General features: G+C 34.5%; 5 protein-coding genes across 6 annotated transcripts; 3 read left to right on the top strand and 2 right to left on the bottom strand.

Annotated features, from left to right (window-relative positions):
* Positions 1 to 512: 512 nt before the first annotated feature.
* Positions 513 to 2,772, top strand: LOC108209468 (IAA-amino acid hydrolase ILR1-like 4). The gene is made up of 5 exons (XM_017380387.2): positions 513 to 1,111; positions 1,238 to 1,363; positions 1,469 to 1,783; positions 1,965 to 2,093; positions 2,237 to 2,772. The coding sequence occupies exons 1-5, from the start codon at positions 767 to 769 to the stop codon at positions 2,636 to 2,638; spliced, it is 1,317 nt and encodes a 438-aa protein (XP_017235876.1). The 5' UTR covers positions 513 to 766; the 3' UTR covers positions 2,639 to 2,772.
* LOC108209469 (glycosyltransferase BC10) lies at positions 2,734 to 5,288 on the bottom strand. The gene is made up of 2 exons (XM_017380388.2): positions 3,830 to 5,288; positions 2,734 to 3,496 (listed from the first exon to the last, which is right to left on the bottom strand). Exons 1-2 carry the CDS (start codon positions 4,349 to 4,351, stop codon positions 2,858 to 2,860), a joined length of 1,161 nt encoding a protein of 386 aa, XP_017235877.1. The 5' UTR covers positions 4,352 to 5,288; the 3' UTR covers positions 2,734 to 2,857.
* Positions 5,289 to 5,418: 130 nt separating this feature from the next.
* LOC108209471 (small ribosomal subunit protein eS30z/eS30y/eS30x) lies at positions 5,419 to 21,272 on the bottom strand. 2 transcript variants are annotated; one of them, XM_064088038.1, is made up of 4 exons: positions 21,267 to 21,272; positions 7,560 to 7,584; positions 7,300 to 7,437; positions 5,419 to 5,674 (listed from the first exon to the last, which is right to left on the bottom strand). In XM_064088038.1, the coding sequence occupies exons 2-4, from the start codon at positions 7,561 to 7,563 to the stop codon at positions 5,628 to 5,630; spliced, it is 189 nt and encodes a 62-aa protein (XP_063944108.1). In that variant the 5' UTR covers positions 7,564 to 7,584; positions 21,267 to 21,272; the 3' UTR covers positions 5,419 to 5,627. The 2 variants fall into 2 exon arrangements, with proteins under 2 accessions (XP_063944108.1, XP_017235880.1); XM_017380391.2 differs by lacking the exon at positions 21,267 to 21,272 and having other exon boundaries at positions 7,560 to 7,709.
* Positions 10,374 to 13,319, top strand: LOC108206865 (transcription factor bHLH87). The gene is made up of 3 exons (XM_017377290.2): positions 10,374 to 11,399; positions 11,632 to 11,808; positions 11,888 to 13,319. The coding sequence occupies exon 3, from the start codon at positions 11,907 to 11,909 to the stop codon at positions 13,110 to 13,112; it is 1,206 nt and encodes a 401-aa protein (XP_017232779.1). The 5' UTR covers positions 10,374 to 11,399; positions 11,632 to 11,808; positions 11,888 to 11,906; the 3' UTR covers positions 13,113 to 13,319.
* Positions 15,449 to 20,617, top strand: LOC108210028 (mediator of RNA polymerase II transcription subunit 6). Its single transcript, XM_017381267.2, has 5 exons — positions 15,449 to 15,849; positions 16,624 to 16,798; positions 18,444 to 18,513; positions 19,130 to 19,239; positions 20,230 to 20,617. Exons 1-5 carry the CDS (start codon positions 15,590 to 15,592, stop codon positions 20,377 to 20,379), a joined length of 765 nt encoding a protein of 254 aa, XP_017236756.1. The 5' UTR covers positions 15,449 to 15,589; the 3' UTR covers positions 20,380 to 20,617.
* Positions 21,273 to 24,050: the final 2,778 nt, after the last annotated feature.

The following is a 24,050-nucleotide window of genomic DNA, read 5'->3' as shown; positions in this document are numbered from 1 at the left end:
ACCAGTTAGTCTAGAAACTTAAGGTGTTAAGGTGTTAGAGGAAGGTTCCAAGTGAATCTTATGATTTATTTCAAAAAATCCTATTTTTTGGGTTGAAGAGGGGATCAAAACCTAATACCATATGAGAACAAGTCTATTTAAAATTTTAAGATGTTAGAGAAATGTTCCAATGGATTTAGGATCTATTCAACAGAAGAAGATAGGATTAATAATACAAGAAACTGTACAAGAGCATTCACTGAAAGAAGATGCAAGACCTCATTCAATATGGTCTTTGTTTAATGCAATTCAATAAGGAAAATGCTAGAGACCCCAAAAAGTTGTCCCAAATTTTTTTCCCAAATGACATGTCAAATTCTGATTGGCCGCATTTTCTCCCATAATAATGAGGCTCCCTTGTATATACACCAATCACCCAATCACAATCATCCACTTGTTCGCCACGTCATTTGGTAAAACAATTTGGTAAAATTTTTTTGGGTCACCTAGCATTGCACATTCAATAAAGTCACATGAAGCATAAAAGCCTCGTTACAAAATCAATTAAGCACGTGGAGACTGGAGTCGGTTATACAGAAACATCAAGAAAGCTAGTCAAAAACGTTAAGCAAGTGTCTCCCTCCATTTATCTATCTATAAATGCCCACTTTATTCCACATTTTTAAAATTTAAATTTAAATTTACCCACCGTATAAGAAAACAATAATTGCTGTTCTTGACTCTGCAAATCAAACCCATTACAGTCTTCCTTTTCAGGGATGCAAAAATGGTTTTCTTGAGATTAATATTAGCTTTCTTGATTTATAATCTTTCAGTGTTTTGTTCAGTACCCATATACTCAGATTCTTCTAAAATTTCTAAAGAATTTCTTGATATAGCTAAGAGCCCAGAAATATTTGATTGGATGGTGAGTATAAGAAGGAAAATACATGAAAATCCAGAACTGGGATATGAAGAGTTTGAGACCAGCAAGCTTATTAGAGCTGAACTCGATAAAATGGGGATCAAGTACAGATATCCTGTTGCTGTTACTGGTATTGTTGGATATATTGGCTCTGGTGAAGCTCCTTTTGTTGCTTTAAGGGCTGATATGGATGCACTACCCATGCAGGTTTGTTAAATTATCTGTTGCAGTACTAATAGTCATGACGTTGTAGCTTGCGTGCTCATTGTTTATGCAAATATATGATATTAAGCATGGTATCTGAAGGGTTTTTGTTTTCTTGATTCTTGAAAGGAACTAGTGGAATGGGAGCACAAGAGCAAAACTCGCGGTAAGATGCACGCTTGTGGGCATGATGGTCATGTTGCAATGCTTCTTGGTGCAGCAAGGATTCTTCAAGAACATCGCCAATCTTTAATGGTTGGTTTGTTGATGCTCAAAGTTTAAGAAGTTATCTGCATATAAATATCCTATGGTAAGGTGCTTAATAACTTGAATGAGAGGAATTTCCCTCTTGGCTGGCAGGGTACAATTGTTCTTGTTTTTCAACCTGCTGAGGAAGGAGGGGGAGGAGCATCGAAAATTTTGGATTCAGGGATTCTAGAGAATGTCAAAGGCATCTTTGGTCTGCATGTTTCTTCTGATTTACCTATAGGGAAGGTGTCTTCCAGGTCTGGTCCTCTTTTGGCTGCAAATGGTTTTTTCGAAGCTGTGATAAGTGGTAAGGGAGGTCATGCTGCCATCCCGCACCATTCAATTGACCCCATTTTAGCAGCTTCAAACATAATTGTGAGTTTACAGCACCTTGTTTCACGAGAAGCAGATCCTCTTGACTCTCAGGTTTAACTCTTCTCTCTGTCTACACACACAAACACGCACACCAGTAGGCTTATCACTTCGTCTAAGTCCAGGAGCTCAGGTTGCTGTAAGTGCTAGCCTAAAATCTGAATGCCACTTAATAAGCCTTTCAGGGTTGACAATCTAGTGGTTCATTAATCAGAATGTAACTCGCACTCTTTAGGTTGTTACAGTTGCAAAATTTCAAGGTGGCAGTGCGTTCAACGTTATTCCAGATTCTGTAGTCATTGGCGGCTCCTTCAGAACATTCTCCAAGGAAACATTTGCGCACCTCAAGCAGCGAATTGAGGAGGTAATGTCCTGCACATTGCTCCAGCTGTGAGATTTAAGATGATTAACACATTATTGATCAATAACAAAAGAAATAAAAAAACATTACTTCAGCTGAGTTCAAAAATGCTAAAATTGTGATCAATTTATTCTCATTCCTACCAGGTTATTATCGGACAAGCAGCTGTACAGAGGTGCAATGCAACTGTTAATTTTCTAGAAAAAGATTTTTGCCCTCCTACTGTAAATGATGAGGCCTTGCACAAACACTTCCAGAACGTAGCAGGAGACTTGCTCGGCATTTCTAATGTGGAAGACATGAAGCCATTGATGGGATCTGAGGATTTTTCAGTTTACCAAGAGGCTATACCGGGTTACTATTATATCCTGGGAATGAAAAATGAAACGAAAGGGAAGTTCCCATCACCACACTCACCTTATTTTGAAATCAATGAGGATGCATTTCCATTTGGTGCTGCACTTCAAGCGTCACTAACTGCTAGTTACCTTCTTGAAATCCAATCAGAAAATCCTCAGGTGAAGGACGATTATCACGAAGAATTGTAAGGTACCTGTATGTAGCAATCCCCAAACACCTCTGATATTTCATAGAGGTTTAAATAACAGAGACAACATGAAACTCATGAGAAGAAGTGTCTGTATTGAACACAAGAAACTATTCCAACTGCAAATTACATATACCAGTCACTAGTGTCACATTACATTGTAAGATCATACAATTGTGTAGTAAAAGACTCTGTAATTATCCAGAATGCGGAGATCTTGTCAATACCCAAAAAATTCAAATGAATGTGCTAGTAATGTATCTAATGCACTTGGAGCAAACTTTCTTGCAAAAAGAAAACAAGCCGAGGATGTCTGATTATGAAACATGCACTTCTGTTTTTCAATAATATTCTTAAAAAATTTCTTTTCCATATCAGCTGCCCCAAATGTGGCAGGATGAGCACCGCCTCGAGACCAATCAGTCCATGTTAAACTTCTATTTGCCAAAAGATGAGGGGACTGGATGCTCAGCATTGTCTGAAAATAGTGCTCATCCACGTAACACGCTGGTCTGCAGAATTTCTCAAATATCGGGTAATAAGTGTCGTCCTTGACAATGTCAATTGCCAGTTTTCTGTTTACTTCAAACCACTGTGACCCTTTACGCCAATCACTGAGGTTGACTAGCGGTGCCATGTTATCGTTATAGCGTCCTCTGCCAAAGGGTCCAGGATCATCGTATGACCCCATATAACTTGTATGAGATATTGATAAGTAGAGGTAAGCAATGGGAAAGCTCTGAAGAGGTATGCATGCCTCAGACAGGAGAATGAACCATTCATTTGATATATCAAGCAATGCATTGGCAAGGAGTCTTCTCTCCGCATCACACATGCTCATCATTCCCCACTCTGCAACCTACGTACAAGTCGGATTCAAGATTAGTTACAACGACAATCATATCTAACAAGAAAGTGACAAGTGAATATGAAACAAGCCAGATGGCTCTTTGAAAACCCAACATAGTGCCTGATTTCAGTTCTCTGCAAAATTCAACCAGGCTCTCATTTATAGTTGTCTAGATTGCAGAGTAAACCACAAATCACAATCTATTTTCTGTTTGAATAACTACAGAGAAATTTGTGCAAAGAGAAACAACCAAGAAGGAGAGTGGCCTTCATTTACTCTCCATTGTATAAAACATATTCAAGCTTGTGTATAGAAAGGAGAAAATATAGTGATAGTCGATACCTGACTAGGAATTTGCCTCCGATAAAAAGCTGAAGAAGGAGGATAATCTTCAACATAACTAGGCAGCGCATGTATATAAACAGAATAATGTTCTTCGTGCCCCTTAAAATACCTATCCCACAGGCGAGCCATAGGCAATGGTCCCCTTGTCAAGAACATAAACGCAATTTTGGGGACCCTCTTGAAAGGGTACGATGTGATCTGAGGATCAAATGAAGCCCGCCAAAAGAGCTGAGAATCATTCATAGTATGCCACACAGTTGACGGTGGCTTAATCCAACTCCTAAAACTAAGTGGTTCTTGAAAGCAAGGCTGAACTCTGTTACTTGTTGCCGGGATGATAACATTATCAACATAAAAATGCCGGCTCATAAGCATGCTAATAATTATGAAGGCAATGCCTACACCAAGAAATAGCAAAAAAAATAAAAGTAGTTTCAAAGGCAGAACCCTCGCCTGGATTGTCCTTGATGGCATTGGAAGCTCTTTACCTTCCTCCATTGCCACCGATCTTGTCTGCATCTTCACTCACAAATTTTCAGGAGGCTATCACATTCAAAAAAATTACAGTGATAAATCTGTCAATAGTGTCTCGGTGTGTGTTTAAAGTCAGACAACCACAAGAAATCGAGACTGTGAAATAGGACAGGTGGGTCTGTGTCGAAACAAGCTAAGAATCCTCAAGACACTGATCCGCAGCTGATGTAAAAGAGTAAGATATGAAAGAATGTATAAGGACAAGAATTAAATGTGAGGCATTTATGCAGAAATGAGGAAAAAATGCATAGTAAGAAGTGTTTGCGTTCTAAAGATAAATTGATGGGGTTCACACTTTTGTAGCAGCGATAAATCTGACCGGGACAAGTTTTGTTGAAATGGAAACAAATGAATGTATGATGAGAGAAATATTAGCGGGCTCTGTCACCTTATATTTTATTCCATCACATCACTGTTTCCGTTTGATACATTGTTTGCATGTTGTGTATGTGTGCAGATGCATTGATGAATTGGTGTTCCATGTAGCAAGAATTTTCACCAGATTGAAACGTCCGAAAGAATGGCTTGACGTTTGGGAAGAGGGAGACAGAGTTTGCGCGTGCTTGGACGCGCGCGTACCTACAGAATGGGATGGTCTATGTCCGTGTTTGGCTTATGTGTCCAGCGTCTTGCGGGCAATATTATTGTTTTTTTGGGTATTTAAGCTGTGAAATTACGGTGATAAATTATTACGTGTCGTAATTACTGTTAAGTAATGACTTTTATCTACTTCTATGCAAACATGAACACATAATGACATAAATTATATAAGTTTGTCACTTCAATATAATCATATACTGTAAGTTTGGTTACTTCAAGCATGATCATAGTTTCACCATGAGCTTCATTAATCATACTCTCTCCATCCTTCTCATTTGCTTATGTTAACTGTTTGCACGCATTTTTTTGACAAAAGAAAAAAATACATTTTAATATTATAAATATTATTATAATAACTAACGAAATAAAATTCTTACAAAATCTTCACAGCACTTTAAATGCCATGAATTTGTTTTTGCAGTAATAAAACATAATCACTATTCTTCAAGTCATAAAACCAATAAGTACTGCTAGCTTATATTTTGCTACTCTGTAAGCAAGATCTTAGATAATCCAATAGAAGAAATTCTTCAATGAGCCATATATAATGCTCATAATACACCAAAATGCAAATACATCCTGCCTTGACTCGAACAAATGTCTCAAGTGCATTTACTAAGCTACTAAAAAGGTTGCACAATAATATCTGGCATTACAGAGCTTACTTCTCTGATGAATTGGGGCCTCTCTTCTTTCCAAAACCAACTACTGCAAAACAGAAAATTATTGCATGCATTAGAACCTAGAGTAGGTGATAATGTAATATCAAAAAAAATGCAACATCAAAAGGATATATTGTATTTTCTTGTATTTACCGACTAACACAAGATACAGGATTTTCCAACAGTTCGAGTACAATTCATATCATACATGACAGTACATTGCAATATTGTAAAGCAGCGCTCAGTTTATCAATTAAATAATGCAACCATAACAATTTGCAAAACAAGACAGTTTCAAAAGATCATACTACAAAAAATGCCTATAGCTGAGAATGTAAAACAAGACAGTTTCAAAAGATCATACTACAAAAAATGCCTACAGCTGAATAACTTGTACACAATATCACCACATTCCTAGAACACATATATACAATAAGACGTTGAAAAACTGCATGGCTTGCAAAATACCTATTATGTTCAAGCTCAACTGTATATCTCTACAAACTATTTCATACTTTGTACACAGATATTAATTCTGAAAACATATTAATTCAGAAATCATCTGGCGCTCCTGTGAAATGAATGAATACAGCTACCCTGTGAAGATATATATTGACAAAAGGAAGATTTAAGCAGGGGGGAGGTTCCCAACAAACCCAATATGTTTCCATCACTTGGATATATACATTGTACTACCCTACCAGTGGCACACAAAATATTCTACATTACTTGTTAAGAAAAGGTTTTTGACAATTTCGCAAATGAGAATTCACTCTACTTTAACTTTATGCGAACATAAGTATTTTTATACTGAAAATTAAGCGGAGTAAGGGCAAGTCCAACAGTGTCCTAATGCATTCCTATATATTATAAAATAAAGGATCCTAGTGATTTAGGATCACTAATTTGTATGTCAACTCCAACAACAATTCCTATATTCGTTCCTCATCCTTATTATAATATATTTTAACTTAGAAAGGGGAAATTGTGGGGACAAAAAAATATAAGTAGTATAAAAATAGTGGGGACCAAGAGTGTAAAAATGGATGAGAATGAATTTTTTATTCCGAAAAATGAAATAGGGGATGGATCGTGGTTACCTAAAAATAGGAAATAACTAGTGATTTTGAGGATGTCCTAGTGATATAGGGAATCACTAGGACACTGTTCGAGCAACATTTAATGTCACATTCCCTATACTTAAGCTTATGAGTTCATTCAGGGAAGCTGTTGGACTTGCTCTAAGTATATACATGTTCTGTTTTAATAATCTTAATCAACCTAAACTTTTGTAGGTAAAGGCCTTCTTAGCACTATACGTGGAAGTCTTGGCTTAATATACCACACATCATTGATTGAGCCACAAACACCACACCCAATAATTGGGAATCTGTATTTTATTGGTGACTATATAATACAATTGCAGTATTATTTTAATTTTCCCTATTTGTTTATGACCTTTGCAAACGGAATCATAACCTCTAACTCTAGACTGTCTAGTACAATCGTAACAGCAAAACGCATTCTCCAGATCTCGACATACGGCTTATCAACACAACACACATATTCTCACTCAATCCTAACAACTGCCTTGATCAAAATCAATAATGTAAAATACAACAACAAACTTTCAAACGCAACAAAAAAACAAGTCCGCGAGAAAATAGTTACCGGCGGTGACGAAACGGCGATTGTACTGCATACGCTTGTGAGCGCGACCTCGTGGTTTCTTCTTCTTGTCTTGCTTAGCTACTTTCGGTGTTTGCCCTCTCACCTTCCCTGCACGTGCCAGCGATCCGTGTACCTTTCCTGTTACACACACACACTCGTTAGGGTTTTGATTTTTATACTTATAGAAATTGAAGATTGGAGATTGAATATAGATACAAGTGAGCGGTGTTGAGTATATGAATTATTAGAGGAGATCTTACCCATGGCTGCGCTGCGCTTCCTTCTTCGTTCTCGTTAGATTTGCTTCAGCTACAACCACCGAGGATAATTAGGGCTTTTGCGTCTTTTATGAGTTTATGAGTTTATTTCTTGTGAATGAGTAACGGGCTGGGTCGAGTAGTTCTAAACTGGGTCATGTTTGTTTTAGTTCTCATGGATCACTGATATTTAGGCCCGTTGAATTTATTATTTAATATTCGGAGGCTGTTCCATGCATTCCAAGTTGAAACCAGTTCTATGAAACTCAAAAACTTAGATCGAAAATATAATAATAATAATAAAAAGATTTTAGATTTATTGCAGTGAAACACAACGGTCAAATTAAAGTAATTTCTTTTATATATACAACAAAGTGTCCAAGGTAAAACATTTTTAATGTGGCTGGTTAAAATTATGGAAAATACTCTATTCATATTTAAACAATTAATTTTTAATTTTTTTGACACGTATATTAAAGTGATTTGATTTTATAGTTAAGATTATTATTTTAATTTTTTTTTGTAAATATTAATATTACATCACTATTTTTATTCATAAAAAGAAATATTCAAAAATTACATGTGTGGTAAAAGGTTAAAAAACAAATATCTAAAATTTGCCCAAATTTCTAAGTGATTAGGGTTCATGCACCATTTTTCTACACAGGTTTTCGTTATAGGACCTGGAAAAGAGGTCAGGAAAGGAAAGCCGAAGCCATCTTAAGAGGAAGAATAAATACGTTCTAACAGTTCTGCTTGTAGGGCTCAAGCGTTCTTGCTTCTCCAATAGCTGTCAAAGTTGAAGCCCCCATTTTGCCAACATAACTATTTATAAAAAATGTTGGTTAAACAATATGTAAAAAAACTTAAATGCTGTTTGTTCCTACAGCAACATCCATTGCAGTTTCCCTACATATAACCACTTTGCTTAGGATGTAGGACAGACAATTTGTTTTTCCCACAAGTAGGTGTGTGAGTACTGATTATGCTAGTGGACAAGTAGGTATCAACTAATTCTGTTTAGTAGTTAAATGTTATTGATCTAAAACTACTGCAAATTGAAGGTGCTTGTGTATTGGACCCTTAATAGTCATTGTCAAGACCATGTTGAGCCATATTTTTGAAATTATAGGATTGTTGCCAAAGAGATAGAAATTAGAATGTCATTACCACATCTAGTTTTAGTTCTAGAATTTGCTTGGGAAAACGACGAGTCGTTTTGGAAGAGATGGTCAGAAGTTCATGCATCCCAACTGTTTTTTTCACCCTCTAGTGTCGTGGCCAATTAATAACATGGAATACGACACAACTCTGTGCTACTGTTCATGCATCTGAAAGCCAGGACCTTTCCATCCCTGTTGAAGCTTGTAACTTATTGCCTGCCATCATTTCTGTGCTGGCATGGCATGCCCTTCCCACATTTTTTTAAATGCCTCTCGTTATCTGAATTCTGAATGTTGCTTGAAGTTTCTTATTATATATGTTCCATCAAGGTTTCCCTCTGGTACAGAATCCTCGCAGTTGACTAGATGATAAATGATGCAGGATTTAGAATGATACCAAATTAATATGCCAGATGTTCAATATTTATCGTTTGCATCATCCTTTAATTTTTGGCTAGTCAATGCTGAAATTGATCGTCTCGACACAAGAACGCAAAGGGGTGAGATTAGTGTAGATGAATTTGGAACAGAAGGAAGAAGACACAGCAGGAGGTCCCCTTTATCAGTTTCAGGCAATCGTTTGATCTCTGAAACTGCAGTTGAGAATTCCCCCCATGTGGGAAATCGTTATCTCGCGACTTCTTGTTCCATACAAGTTGTGCCACTTGTCAACTGGAACCTTCATTTCACGTGTGGGAACCAGAATAGATATGCGGGGACCTCTTGGTGAGTTGTTCATAGTCGGCTGGCCACCATCTTTATTTGCTGCTCCATATCGAATGACATAACTCCATTCTCTGATACATACCCTTGGGAGTTTGATGTTTTCCTTGTGATAATTTACATATATTTAAATGGTCACCCACCTATCTGCATATTACACAGACAGATCTGGACCTTTGATATTACGTTAAATTTGAGCTCACTTTAGAGTTTAGTCACTTGAAACTAGCTACTGCAGCTTTCTGAAAGTTATCAGGTTGTGCATAAATTTCACAGCTTTTTTCACCCGAATGGTAATTTAATATGAATAGGGTTATATAATTAAATAAAACATTACTGTTTGCAGTGATATTATTATCTGTATATGCATCTGCAATGTTTCTCATGCTCCCCGTTTTGCACATTGCACGAATAGATTAAGGGGGCGTTTGGCTGGGCTTAAAAGAAGTGACTTATTGCTTAAATTGAAGAAGTGGATTAGAAGTGAGAAGTTGGTTTGGACTTATAAGCTAACATAAGTGTTTGGATACCGCGACTTATAAGTTTTTAAGTGTTTGGATAACTTAACTTATAAGTTGGTATAGTTTCGTAGTTTTGTAATATAATTATTTGATATTTACGATATAAATTAAGAAAAGTTGATGAAAATATTATATTAGATTGATTTTTATATTATATAAAAAATTGGTTTTTAATTTGCTTTGTCTCCCATAAAATTTATATTATATAATATTAATATTTATATTATATATTATTAATATATTTTCATATAATCGAAGATAAAAATTTTAAAAAAAATTCTTTACATTTGATCACCTATTATTTGAATGTATCATGAAGTAGGCAGCTATACATAAATAAAAAAATAAAGCAAGCAGGCCAAGCGGACCGGAGGAAACACCAACAAAAGAAGCAGAAGAAGTTGAGTCTTAAGAAAAGTCGGGTTTTGCAGCTTCTTTTCTGGGACTTTTTTCTTTTGTTAAGTGCTCCTCATTTCTTTTGCCAAACGGCCAACAAAAAAGAGGAAGTGAGCTTCTCGGCTTTTAAGCCCAGAAGCTTCACTCCCAAACACCCACTAAATATAAGAGCATCTCCAATAGCCTTTTTATATTGACTCTTAGATTGAAATTTGAGGAGGATGATACTTTTGCTTGCTCCAATAGGCTCTTAGTTGCTCTTAAATCTACTAAATTTTTCATCTCTCTCCTCACTTTTAAGAGCTACTAGTAACTCTTAACTAATATTTTATAATAAACTTGTAAGCATACACTCTCTCTCCTTCCACTTTCTTTTGTACTTTTATGCACATGACTTACTTTTTATATTATTAAACAAAGTAAGGAGTGAACATAAGGAGTATTGTTGGAGTTGAACCCACTTTAAATCACTAAGAGCTTATAATTTATATTATATTTAAGAGTGGGTTAAGAGACTATTGGAGATGCTAAGGGTATTAAAATATTATATGATCATGGTAAGCCCTCCTCTAAACACCTTAAGATTTTGGGGGAATCGGTCACTTAACATGATATGAGTTAAGGTTTGCGAGAGACTCGGGTTCGTCCTGTGACCCCCGGCCATTCTAAATATGAGTTAGTCTAAATTTGGAAAGAAAATATATAAATGTTTTCTTCAATTACCCCCAATTTAGAATACCTCCATTTCATTCCATCCAAGTGAACTCGAGAAACCATTTTGCACTAGTATTGCCTGCATATATTCCTTTTCAAACAGTTCATAACCGCGTTATAGTAACTATTTTTGTTACATATACATACGTGTACTGCACATGCCCACATCAATGTTAAGGTACATGGGCATAAATACTAGTGAATGCCTATAAATTCATCTCTTTCCCAATACATTCGATATAATAATTTAGATCTTGCCTCCAAATCTGTTCACTCTTGTCAAGTGTATCAAAAATCCTTCAAGTCTCAGCAAACAACATATCAAGGTTAGTCCATAATGCCAGCTTTTAAAAGTCTTCACACACACACACACAAGTGCATTATGCATGCTGTACTTATCTCACTGTAAGTAGTAAATACTAGGATTATGATTCCATGTTCTGGTTTAATTATCAACTGTTGGGGATGTTGGTATTATATGATATTATGACATGAAAGACAGCTCAACTTTCAGTTGCTGAACTGACGTTATCAATGCTTCTGTTTCATGATGATCAGTGATCACAGCTGCCTTCTATGATTTGAGCTCAATATTGTGGTTGTTAAAGCTGCTAGCTAGTGGATTGCATCCCACTTGACGGAAGCCAGAGCTCAATAATCCAACTCTTCTGTTCTGTTCAATATTTCCATCAATCACTCCTTTAGCAGCCATTGTTTGACTGGATTTGTTATCTGGTAAGCATTATTTCACTGCTCGTGACATTTGTTTTTCTCGTTTATTGTGCATAATTATGTTGTGATCTATTCTTCATAGGAAAACAAACTAGAACTCCATGGACAATTTGAGTTGGGAATGCACATCACCAGCTGAAGCAGATGTAGCATCTCCATGGAGTAATCAGCTGAATGATCATATGGGCCAAAGCTTTGCTAATATCATTAGTGGTTCAAATGTTGAGTCATCACATGAATTTACCTGTTCAAGTTCGAAGCAGAAATCAGAGCAAGTGGTTCAACAGGTAGCAAGCTTTGACTATATGCGGAGCCAAGAAGCCTTGAGATTAGCTGCTGAGAAACTGCTGGCCAAGTCTTGTTCTTATGGAGTAGCATCCAGAAATGCAGAATATTTTTCTTCAGCAAATGGACCTCAGATCATGGACCCTTTTAGTGGCCTAATGGCTGATATAGGTCTTCCAGTGTTTGATCGGCCGCAATATGTTGATGTCAAGGCGACAGCTTCGACAAACACTTCATCTTTTGAGTCCCTTGATTGCTTGAAAACCACAACCACTAGCAACACGGATACATCAGTCGAAGATGATGACATTCCTTCCATGCTTTTCTCCGATTGCAGTAAGTTATGGAACCTCAGTTCCATGCCATCTGCAGACTCTGAAAAAATCACAGCCAAATACTGCAGCACTAGCAGCCTTATCAGTGAAACAAATGATGCCATTTCTCAATGTTCGACAAAAAGTACTAATCAGTTTTCTGGGCTGATATCCAAAAGTCAACCAAAACTAAAGAAACCAAGATTGGAGAAACACCAGAATTCCTCCCACATCAACTTTCAACAGCCAGTTGATTCATCAAATATCGATGAGGAGCCAGACTTGGAAGCGATTGCACAGATGAAGGAGATGATTTACAGAGCCGCGGTCTTTAGGCCAGTGAACATAGGAGAACCAGAGGCTTCTGAGAAACCAAAGAGAAAGAATGTAAAGATATCGAGCGATCCACAGACAGTTGCAGCGAGGCAAAGAAGGGAAAGAATAAGCGAGAAAATCAGAGTTCTGCAAAGGCTGGTTCCTGGTGGAAACAAGATGGACACAGCTTCAATGCTAGATGAGGCTGCAAACTATTTAAAATTCCTCAGGTCACAAGTTAAAACACTGGAATCACTTGGCCACAAATTTGATTTTCTGAATTGTCCTATTACCACTGCTCAATTCTACCCTTTTCCTCAGCATTCTCTACTCCCATTCAACCACTCATTTCCCATGCAAAACATCCATAATTTCTCCTTCCCAAAACCTTAACCAAATCCACTGGGCCATAAGTGAATAATTACTTTTAAAAAGTTTCTTTTTCCCCAAACATAAATCTTATTCAGAAATCAACTCGAAAGTCAGATTAGTTGTTGCTTTGTGATTACATAAAGTATCTTTATCATATCTTCATCATTATGTATTGTTTACTACTGTAGTACATTTTGGCCTTTTTGCATATACGATTGACTTATTTTATATGGTGATCATGGATTCATTTTGAGCCCCACTGTATATATCTTTGTGCCCGCAGAATTTAAAAGTACTTTCTTTTTTGTTCTTTCGATATTGAGAACAAGAAGCATGCATGCAGATAGCAATGATATCACTAATCAAGAAAAAGAAGGTAACAATCTTGGTTTTGGTATACCAGAAAGATCATTACTTCACTCTTTTGTATGCAATTTTTGAGTAAAATTTGTATATTCGACCATCAGAAGGAGTATGCATCCTCATTCCTCAGATACCTGACAAAACGAGAGAGAATCGAATTTGGCTGGGGGTAATAATAGTTTTATCATTAGATTGTCAAGTAAGATTAAACTTTAGAGATAAAAATAAAATACGTCTATAAAACCAGAAACTTTTTTCATGAATTGGTAGAAAAGCCAACATCATCTGAGAAGTGTGATTAATTTATGAGTTGGGAGCTAACCGAGGCAAGTGGAGACATATATTCTCTAGTAGCAGCTATTGAAGTCAGTGGTCCTGATTTCTTGATTCAATCCAAATTATGAGCGTGCCCCTCGAAAATCTCCTAAATTTTGAAAATTAAGCCTATGAATATTCCTTAGCACATGTGCTCCATATACCTTCATACGGCTTCATTTATTCTTCCTTTTTATCTTTTGCTTTTGACCAGCAAGTATTCATGCAAGTATACTCCTCAAGCCACGAATTTTTACTGTTGAAGATAGCAGTGAGGCTATTCCAGAGAATTTCTAGAGTGACATATAGGCAGCAAGACTGTTATTTTCTATTATTTCTGTTAGAAGCTCAGAGCTAGCTATAGGCTATAAATAGATTCATTTCTAGTGCGTATTAGTCGGTTAGGAAAAAAAGTATTTTCCAGTCTTCTCTCTCCTTCTTGTTGTTCTGTGATATGAAGAAGTTCGCATTGTCTTGAGTTCTGAAAGATTTCATTTCATAAATGCAACATGATATTAGAGTAATTGGATTGATGGATCAGAAATGAAATGGAATCAGCGATCTTTTTGTTGCTGAGCACTTGTGCAGGTTTGGTTGTGGTAGTAGATGTCAGAGATTAATATTTTATTTTATTAAAAATTTCAATATCAATGATATTCGAAAACAGATACAGATCATCACATAAGTCTTCTTACTCTAATCACAAACACGAATCACTTAACTTTTTTCTTACTCTAATATTATCTGTGTCAACATCAAACTTATACAAAATAAATAATATATAATGAATTTTTTTTACACATGAATAAATATGAAATATGATAATTATTATCTAAAATTAATCAAAAACACATTATCATATATTAATATCAGAAAAATATTTACACGGAGATGATGAAAATGTTTTATTATTATACTACTGGTTTACAATATAAGAGATATTATAAAAGTTGAATTTATAAGAGAAAATATAATTAAACAATTAATATGATTTAATCAAACTTTAATTCATTATTATAAAATTGTCCATTCAAAAAAAATTATGACATACAACAATTGTCTAGATCCGTTTCTGGTCCCAAAATCCTTCATATTCAATTTAAAAATTTTAATTCTTATTTATATTTTAATTATTTATATTAAAGTAAGACTATATATGTAAGAAAGATAATTAACTAACATGTGTTTCTTGAAACTAAAATATGTTATTTATTCAAAAAAAAACTAACATATGTTATCGTGTAAATATCATATATGCCTGTTAAATTACATTATTCATAGTTACTGTGTTAGGATAGTAATAATTTATACATATTTAAAATTGTTAGCTTCTTCGCGGTTTTGATATGAATTAATGATTATTATTTATTATTTATTATAATCGTATATTGTTATGTCATGCTATTCCACACTCTTTTCAAAATCCAATTATATTACTTTTTAAAATATTTATATAAAAATGTATTGTAATTTCAATTCTTCAAAACTTGACTTTGTCAAACAATTCATTTCATTAATTTTTTTAATATTAATCTTAAATTTATATTTAGAAAAGTCTTATAAAACAATTATTTTTAAATCTTATTTTATATATTATTGGTTTCTGGGTGCAGGCGAATATGAAATCCAAAAATTTCATATTGTAATATTAAGATCAGGATCGGGTTATTAAAATTATAATTCAGGAGTATTATTTTTTCCCGCACCTGATTTCCGTTCTCCCCCAATCTTTTGAAAAGCTCAAATTGTCCCGGGACTAAAACAAAACCCTAATTTATTAATCTCTTCCCCGTAATTTTAGAAACTCCGGCGTTGCAACAATGGCGTCGACGCCACTGTTACCGCCGAACGCGGCCGCTGGGAACCCTAATTTCGACGGAAACGCACGAGCTACTCCGGCCCCTCCGGGAACAGACATGACCGGAATTTGCTTCAGGGATCAATTATGGCTAAACACATACCCCCTGGACCGAAATTTGGTGTTCGATTACTTCGCTCTCTCTCCATTTTACGATTGGACTTGCAATAATGAAACTATTCGTATGCGGTCCATTCATCCTCTTGATCACTCCCATCTCTCGTCAGTGCTCTCTCTCTCTCAATCTCTCTCCCTCCCCTGTCTGTATGTTACTATAGTTATATTTATACTTGTATAGTTGTGCTGGAGTTAGCTTCATATGATTTTGTTGGTCAAGCTTATTAGTGCTGTTGCTAGTTCTAGCAACTGCTGTCAAATGATTAATGAGTTAGTTAGGTGTTGTAAAGAGGCTTTAAGGAATGTATAGTATAAGCTGATACATAATCTTTAGATCGATGTGAGTTCTGTAACTGAAGTTTGGAGTAGTGAATGTGGATAATCAACAATATTCTTTTATGGGGATCCTGTTGTAAGGATCAATGTTCACAATTTGCTTGGTGATATGTGTACGGTCATCTGCAGTATATGTTGATTATCAAAGCTAAGGTTTTCTTTTGAAAATTTTACTGATCACAGACATTGTTAGCACTAGGCTTCAGGTTTTCAGCTCTAGATTCACCAACGCAACAAGGTAGGGAACTGGCCTACGAAATGCTATACTTATCTATTTATAATTAAATCCATGTATATATTCACACTATTATATGTTTGGGGGACTCTTGTAGACGCGGGTGGGATTGTTTAGAAATTTATTGAGGTCAGTTGTGGACTTGAATTATTTTGTATGATAATAATGTATGATTAATTTAGAAATCATTGTTGATTTAGTAATAACTCATTTGATTGTGTAATTGTTACTGAAATTTGCGGTAGCTGTGTAAAGAAAATATTTAATATATCACGGCTCACATGATGGTTAACAAATTTGTTCCATAGGAAAATGACAGGAATTGAATACGCACTGAGTGAAGTAACAGAACCTCACCTCTTTGTCATCCGCAAGCAGAAAAGGGACAGCCCTGATAAGGTGACGCCGATGCTGACATATTATGTACTAGATGGTTCAATATATCAAGCGCCGCAACTTTGCAATGTCTTCGCATCTCGAGTAGTAAGTATTGATTCTCGATATGCATTTGAAACTACCCGTACTTATGCTGATTTAGTAAGAAACCTCACTTGGCACTAAGCGGTCCTTCACACCTCAATTTATTTTAGTAAGGATTTAATGGCATTATATTGTAAGAAAAAGGGGCCACTTACAGGTCTAAGATGGTCAAACTTAACAAAAACAAAAGCAGGGCTGGTTGCTCGAATAAATAGAGAAGTGCGATATTTTGATTGGACTATTGGAGAAGAACGATTTCGGTGGCAGTCCCATAATCCCATATTTATTTATTTATAAGTGGTGATTGGACGCCACTGAGCATCGTGAAAATAACTATTATAAAATATGTAGTACTCCCTATGTTCTGTCCAACCAGTTCCTTACACTTTACTTTTTGGCATGCCCCTTTTAATTCTTTATATTTCAAAACTTACTAAATATAGTAGAATTTTATAATATAAAAATTAACTACTTCCACTACTTTTCTCCATTATACTTACTTTATACATTAATCATCAATCGGTCCCACCACTTTACTTACTTTTTCTCCTTTTTTAATCTTTGTGCTCAACTTGATTGTTAACATTTGGGTGGGACGGAGGGAGTATATGTTTATAGATAAAATTTCTTTTCAATTCCAAATCAGGTGCCTTATTTGCTTTTCCACGCGCGCGCGCGCTCACACATATAGGCTAGTGATCAACTACAAACCAACCCTTAAATAAAAACTAAAAACTAATAAAATTTAGTGATATTCACTTTAGAATTTAGTTATTTGTGTTGCAAAAATTGGTGAAAATCTACAGAAATTAGTGAAAATCTCCAAATCTGTGCTTGTTATCGATCCTGGTGGTGATGACGATGGTGGAGATAGTGGATTTGGAAGGGCGGGGGCATGGAGGTGGTGGGGCGGCAGAGAAGGCGGGGGTTGAGATGGCGGAGATGGGCTGGAGGTGTGGGTTGAGATGGTGGAGGTGGGGGTATGGCAGAGGTGGATTTGAGATGGTGGAGGTATGACAAAGGTGGAGGTTGAGATGGCGTGCGTCGGTAGAGGTGGTGGTAGCTGAGGTCGAGGGGGAGATGTAGAATTTAGTGATATTCGCTGTAGAATTTACTGATATCCCAGCCGGGTTTTTAGTTTGTAAAATAAGGGAGTTTGTAGTAGAATAAGACTCTCTCTCTCCGCCCCACTTATTTTGCCCTCATTAGCTATTCTGCTTGTCACAAAACTATTGTCCACATTTAGTTAATATAATAAATTAAGTACTAATTATTAAATGTATTTCAAAAACAATACATTTTTTTTGGTAACTATGAGCTTATTTAATTTAAGAGAATAAAAGATGGGTTTTTGATTTTGGTTAAAATGAGTGGGACGGAGGGAGTAGTTTAGTTTTTGCACCGCAGAGTGTTTGGATAAGTTTCTTTGCAGATACTAAATGCAGTACTTACATTTACTTGGTGTTTAGCTATCACACAACATTATCCATTAAGTTAGTCCTCTTACTAGTGAAGCCTATACTACATCTTTCATCGTACGTCGTCAATAATTTTAAATATGGGTTGCTTTATAGTTGTTATATTAATATTAGTGACTGGATATCAGACAATTGAATGATAGTAAAATTGCTATTTGCCTTTATGTCAGGGACGTGCTTTATATCATATATCAAAGGCTTTCACAACTGCAGCATCAAAGCTGGAGAAGATTGGATATGGTATCCTAACTTATTTCATTTCCTGTTCACATATCTTCTGTATGATTTTTTTTATAGAAAAACAAAAAAGGGCACTAGGAACGGTATAATTACTTCAATACATGCTTGTAATGTAATATCTGCAAGTGCTTAGGGATCAGAGAGTAACGACCAACTGCATATCTTCTGTTTAGTCTTTGTATTGTGTTTCTTTACCTTGTCCGAGTGCGAATATTGCACTCTGCCATAGTTGTATATGATTAGAACTTGTACTACACAACATGGTTAGGCATAACCTCATTTTTGCAATTAAGATGATTATTAAGTTGAGCATCATGTTAACCTTCACTGTTGCTCTACTAAAATACTCTGTAATTAACCAGGTAATTTCAATCTTTATACATATATCTGCATCTTGGCATATATTCTGTACTCTTTGTCGAGTGTTGATAAATACTTATATGATTTTTAATTATGACGGGCGAAAGCTTTCTATAAAAATTTCTCAGTTTTAATCATTGATGTTTAACAGTACTTGCATCCTTGTCCATATGCTCATAATCTTTATCCTTTCACAGACAATGTAATATGTATATGTTAACTGCCTTGTCATAACATTTTTTTTTTTTTTGTTTAGTTGATACTGAGAATGAGAGTGCTACTCTTTTAGCAAAGGCTCCTAAAGAAACTATCGATTTGAAAGAAGTCAAGCGAATAGATCATATTCTTGCATCCTTGCAGCGTAAGGTAATGTCTGATTGGACAATTTTCTTGTATTCCAGTATATATGCCCTTGCATTAATAGTCAATTGATTTGGTCCTCGCATTCTCCTTTTACGATTCAATAATCTTATGTGGCATAAAAATATTCGAATCAGACTATTTTTGCTATTTGTAAGTGGTTAGAAACCAAGCCCTACTGTTGACCTAACTCAAATTAGATGAAGTTTTGAGTTAAATGAATTACAAACCACTACTATGATATAAACTATACAAATTAGATTAAGTTAAAGGAATCTAGGTTTAACGTCCTTCAAGTCTTTCCACAAAGATCTAGTCATCTCTTTTTGCATGTGCTAGTTCATGGCACACAATTATTCGCAATGACCTTTAGGGAATTTTAATTAAATATCTGTCATAAATCACTTCACATGTTCCTGTGATTTCTTTCTTTTATTCTTTCGTTCTTTTCTGTCTTTTTTTATTTTTTTTGAGTATAGCGTACAGGCTAATAATTAGTATAGTAGCCTATGAAGAATTCAAATCCATGAGAAACATTAAACATATCCCGTCTACCTAATATAACTAGGGTGATTAAGTGCGAAAGTCAGCCATAGTGATCTGGGGAGTCCCGTGTGGAAGGTCTTTACTCAAGGCTTCTCGTTACGGACTCAAAACAGGCTTATAGAATAGTGTAGACAACCACATTTCAATGGATAAACCCCTGATATTGAAATTGGACTTCAAATGGTCTAATTTCCTGTCTCCTATAGTAAATACATGATAAAACCAATTCGCGCAGAATTAATAAAAATAAAAGCATTTCTAAAGTTTATCTTCATTTTTCCACATTTTTATAAGCAGGAGTTTATATAATTACAGAGATGTTTAACTGGAAGAGGTGTCAGATTCATGAATCACATCTCATTTTAGTATTTTAAATAGATAACATCTTATTATTTTTAATTATAGACAACGTAGCTATAAATCTTGATCTGTTGTTTCCTGCCTGTGCAGCTGCCACCAGCTCCACCACCACCACCTTTCCCTGAAGGATATAATCCTCCCAAGAGTGCGGAGGGAGAAAATGCATCTGAAGCACAAGCACAACTTCCTCCAGTAGATCCCATCCTAGACCAAGGTCCATCTAAGAGGATGAAGTTTTAAAACATATATGTGACTCTTGTTCCAGCACCCTAAACACATCCATGGTACTGGTTAGGAGGAGGAATATTGTTTAGGCGTAAGGGTACTAACTGGGAATTGTTAGCTGTTCAGTTTGATGCCAATTGTTGTAACTTGCAAACCCAAATATAAATTTTACTCCTTACTCGTGGACTCGTGGTTCATTTGCCAGAGGTTCTCTCAAGGTATTCAGGATGCGTTCAACTTTCATTTTCGACTATTCTTGGTTTTGGATTTAATCTGTCGGCATTCAAATGTTTTTCTCTTAAGTAATTTATTTGGTAGAAGTAATTTAAATAATGCCATTAGTTTCACTATGATGATATATACATACATTTTTGTAGCTAGTTTAAAATCTGAAGTATGAAGGGATGGAGATTATAGAGCTAGAAGAGAATAACTAAGATCCTTGAATTGAAGGACTAAAGAGTAATGTTCTGTTTTCCACTGAAAATTGGCAACTCCGATATGTTTAAAAGTTTATAAACTCCTGACAAAAAAAAAAGTTTATAAACTTGAAAACAGTTCACTCCTTTTGTTCAAGTGCAATGATACTTTATATTCCAGCCTTTATTTAAGGAGTTATAGTTAATGAGTAGATAACGATTTGTCTGAACTACAATAGGAAAATGAACAAAGATAAAGATAGACTAACATCTATTTCTTCACTTAAATTAAAAATTGTAATCACATGCAAATAATATTTTCAAAATATATTTTCATATAATTCATCTTTAGACATTTTTTTTAATTTCTTTTTTGTTATTATATACTTATATATAATAAGCGTAAGGGAGATAATTTGGTCGCATGGTCCTCTGGTCCAAAAGCTTATCATCCGTTGGATCTTATATTGAACAAATAACCACCGTTAGATTGGAAAATTAACTTCTGCTCTACAAGGCAACTGATATCACCTTGCATGTTTATAATTCCTTTTCTGAATCTAAAACAAATTCTGTCTTTCACGTGTATATGATTTTTTTAATCCCAAATAAATATTTCCTACCAGTTTTATTCGTAGAATCATATAAATCTCACCGTCACAATTTTTTTATAATATATTTTAAAATTAATAAGCTGGATTTATGTGATTAGCAAATACAAAAACCTTTTCTTAATCCAAAATAGATTCTACCTTCTTATTGCATGTTTATGATTCTTTTTCTTAATTCAAAAACAAATTATGTTTATCAATTTTAATTTAGAACCATATAAATTTTTTGAAAAATATTTAAATCACATTATATTTTTTTATTTTTATTTTTAACCTAGGAACCCGCAGCCGCTATTATTCGGGTGCGCACTGGGTAAACCCACGAGCTCACGCAATAGCGCTATGCTCTAATCCACCCTTTGGGAGTCCAACCTGTGACCAAGATGATACATGTCCTCTCTTTAACCAGCTAAACCATCTATTTAAATCACACTATAATAATTCTAATATAAAATACATTTATAAATATAATCTAATAAGAGTTGGCAATAACGTATTCCACTCAAAATATATTAAAATTTGATAGAAAGAATTTAATATTTTGGCAGGGTGCATACGAGAAAAGGAATGGCTTCATTACAATAGTTTATTTGAAGTCATTAATGACTGTGATGATGTATTTACCACAGTTCTAACTTACAAACAAATTATAATTTTGAATTTTATTTTATTGAAAATTTTAATTTATTATTTATAAATTAAATTTCTTCACACCATTTAAAATATATTTAAAAAATTTATAAATAATTAAAAAGCTCCCGTGCCTTGCACGGGCTATAAGCTAGTACTTATAAAAGAATTCATCAATTTAGAAACTATTATCAAATTTATATGTTAGATTTTCAAAATATTAACTCTTTCAAAATAATTTTTTCTGGTGATATAAATTCAGAAGGATTCTACTTCATTATGATTTAATTCATATACAAATATGAGTATATCTCAACTTGAAAGAAAAGTTCACATTATAAATTCAAGAAACTGAAAAATAAATAAGCAAGTGCTGACAGCCTTATCGAACGGCTGGTCTATTACGGCCGGTATAAGTAGACGGCTGGTCTAGCTGTATATATACGTCGATGATAAGTACCGAGGCCATCTCCAGCAGTTGTGATCCAAAAATCTAAATTTGGATCACGAACTGATCCAAATTCTGATCCAAATTTCTGACCAAACTCCAACAGCGTGATCCAAGTTCTGATCCAAATTATTTTTTGTATATTATATTACATAAATTTTATATAAACCATATAATCTTAAATTTAATTTTTATTCATTATTAACTACTTGTATCATATTTAATTAATTTATTTAATTATTTTTTAACATCGATCAAAATATCTCAAAATCAAGGAAATGAAGATGAAGCTCAAGGATCTCAAAATGATATGAATAGTTACGGACAATATTTTGATTATCTCGGAGCAAACAGAAATAATATGTTCGACAAAATCAAAATTTATATTTATCGTACTGTTTTCTAGTCATTTCCCGGTATTGTAATTTTATTTTATGCATTTTATGTACTTTCGATTTTATGCATGTAATGTACTCTTTTTTTAGTTTCAATGAAATTTGCTTTCCTATTATTCTAAGTTTTTACTAAAACATTATTATTAATTAAATATTAATAATCACAAATTAATTTTAAGTCCGATAAACGAAAGATATAGAAATAATCATTATTTTATAATAAAGTAGGTGATCCAAATTTGGATCAGTGAACAGTGGTGATCCAAATTTGGATCAGTACTATTCACTGATCCAAATTTGGATCACTGCTGGAGGAGAATTTGGAGTAATCTGCCTCAAATTTGGATCAGTGAATAGTACTAATCCAAATTTGGATCACCACTGTTGCCCTGAGCCTCGTTACAGGTGATGCAATACATGAGTATGCAGCTTACACAGAGTGACAGAGAGAACAATGATAACTCCAAATGCAACCGTGTTGGATAAGACCAGCAGATTAAAATAGGTAGGAAAGCGAAAATCAACACGACACGTATATATTCATACTTTCGATTTTTATCCTTACCGTCAAAATTTCAAGTACATGCAAATAGGGTGCCCGTTTCATTTTTTTAAAACAAACAGGTGTCCGTTTTATAGGTTAAACCTTGATATATTAATAAATTTAGGATGACCGAAAGTTTTGATTTATTGAAATTAATTTGTTATATTTCATTTTTTAATATTTTTTTCAACGTCGCAGCAAAATATTTGAATACAACTTTTTTATCGAAAATCAAAATCTAGATAATATTATAAATATAAATGATAATAAAGTCGTAAGAAAGAACTAAAATAGAAAGAAGAGAACACGTATGGAGACAAGAGTTTGTTGAAATTTCAGGGAAGGACATGAAACTGGTGAAATTTCAGTTGAGGACTGTGGCAAAGATTAATTTAAATTTCTTATTCAAAACTGTAGATAGATTTGACAAATAAATTTTTAATATTTCATTTATCTTCGGAAAAATCCGTTGTAACGAGTGTTGCAGAAATTGGGAGTCGGAACTAATCGGTTGAGTTACCAATTCAGAATTAATTGAAAATCAGGAATTAATCGGAGTGAAAATTGGATGTATTTTAATATTAAATTATTAGATATTTAAGTAGTATTATTATATTAGTTATTTATTAACAAATATAT

This window comes from Daucus carota, chromosome 2 (genome assembly GCF_001625215.2).
Source record: "Daucus carota subsp. sativus chromosome 2, DH1 v3.0, whole genome shotgun sequence".
Taxonomy (NCBI): Eukaryota; Viridiplantae; Streptophyta; class Magnoliopsida; order Apiales; family Apiaceae; genus Daucus; species Daucus carota.
This window is presented reverse-complemented; position numbering and strand designations above follow the sequence as displayed.

Bases quoted from the DNA above. Each gene is read 5' to 3' on its own strand.
- LOC108209469 (XM_017380388.2), bottom strand. From the start codon at position 4,351: ATGCAGACAAGATCGGTGGCAATGGAGGAAGGTAAAGAGCTTCCAATG. The intron at 3,497-3,829 runs GTATCGACTATC...ACTTGTACGTAG, and splicing joins GGAGGCAAATTCCTAGTCAG to GTTGCAGAGTGGGGAATGAT.
- LOC108209468 (XM_017380387.2), top strand. From the start codon at position 767: ATGGTTTTCTTGAGATTAATATTAGCTTTCTTGATTTATAATCTTTCA. The intron at 1,364-1,468 runs GTTGGTTTGTTG...CTTGGCTGGCAG, and splicing joins AACATCGCCAATCTTTAATG to GGTACAATTGTTCTTGTTTT. The intron at 1,784-1,964 runs GTTTAACTCTTC...CGCACTCTTTAG, and splicing joins CAGATCCTCTTGACTCTCAG to GTTGTTACAGTTGCAAAATT.
- LOC108210028 (XM_017381267.2), top strand. From the start codon at position 15,590: ATGGCGTCGACGCCACTGTTACCGCCGAACGCGGCCGCTGGGAACCCT. The intron at 18,514-19,129 runs GTATCCTAACTT...TTTTTTGTTTAG, and splicing joins GCTGGAGAAGATTGGATATG to TTGATACTGAGAATGAGAGT. The intron at 19,240-20,229 runs GTAATGTCTGAT...CTGCCTGTGCAG, and splicing joins TTGCATCCTTGCAGCGTAAG to CTGCCACCAGCTCCACCACC.
- LOC108209471 (XM_064088038.1), bottom strand. The intron at 5,675-7,299 runs GTAACTATTTTC...TCTGTTTTGCAG, and splicing joins TCGCCGTTTCGTCACCGCCG to TAGTTGGTTTTGGAAAGAAG.
- LOC108206865 (XM_017377290.2), top strand. From the start codon at position 11,907: ATGGACAATTTGAGTTGGGAATGCACATCACCAGCTGAAGCAGATGTA.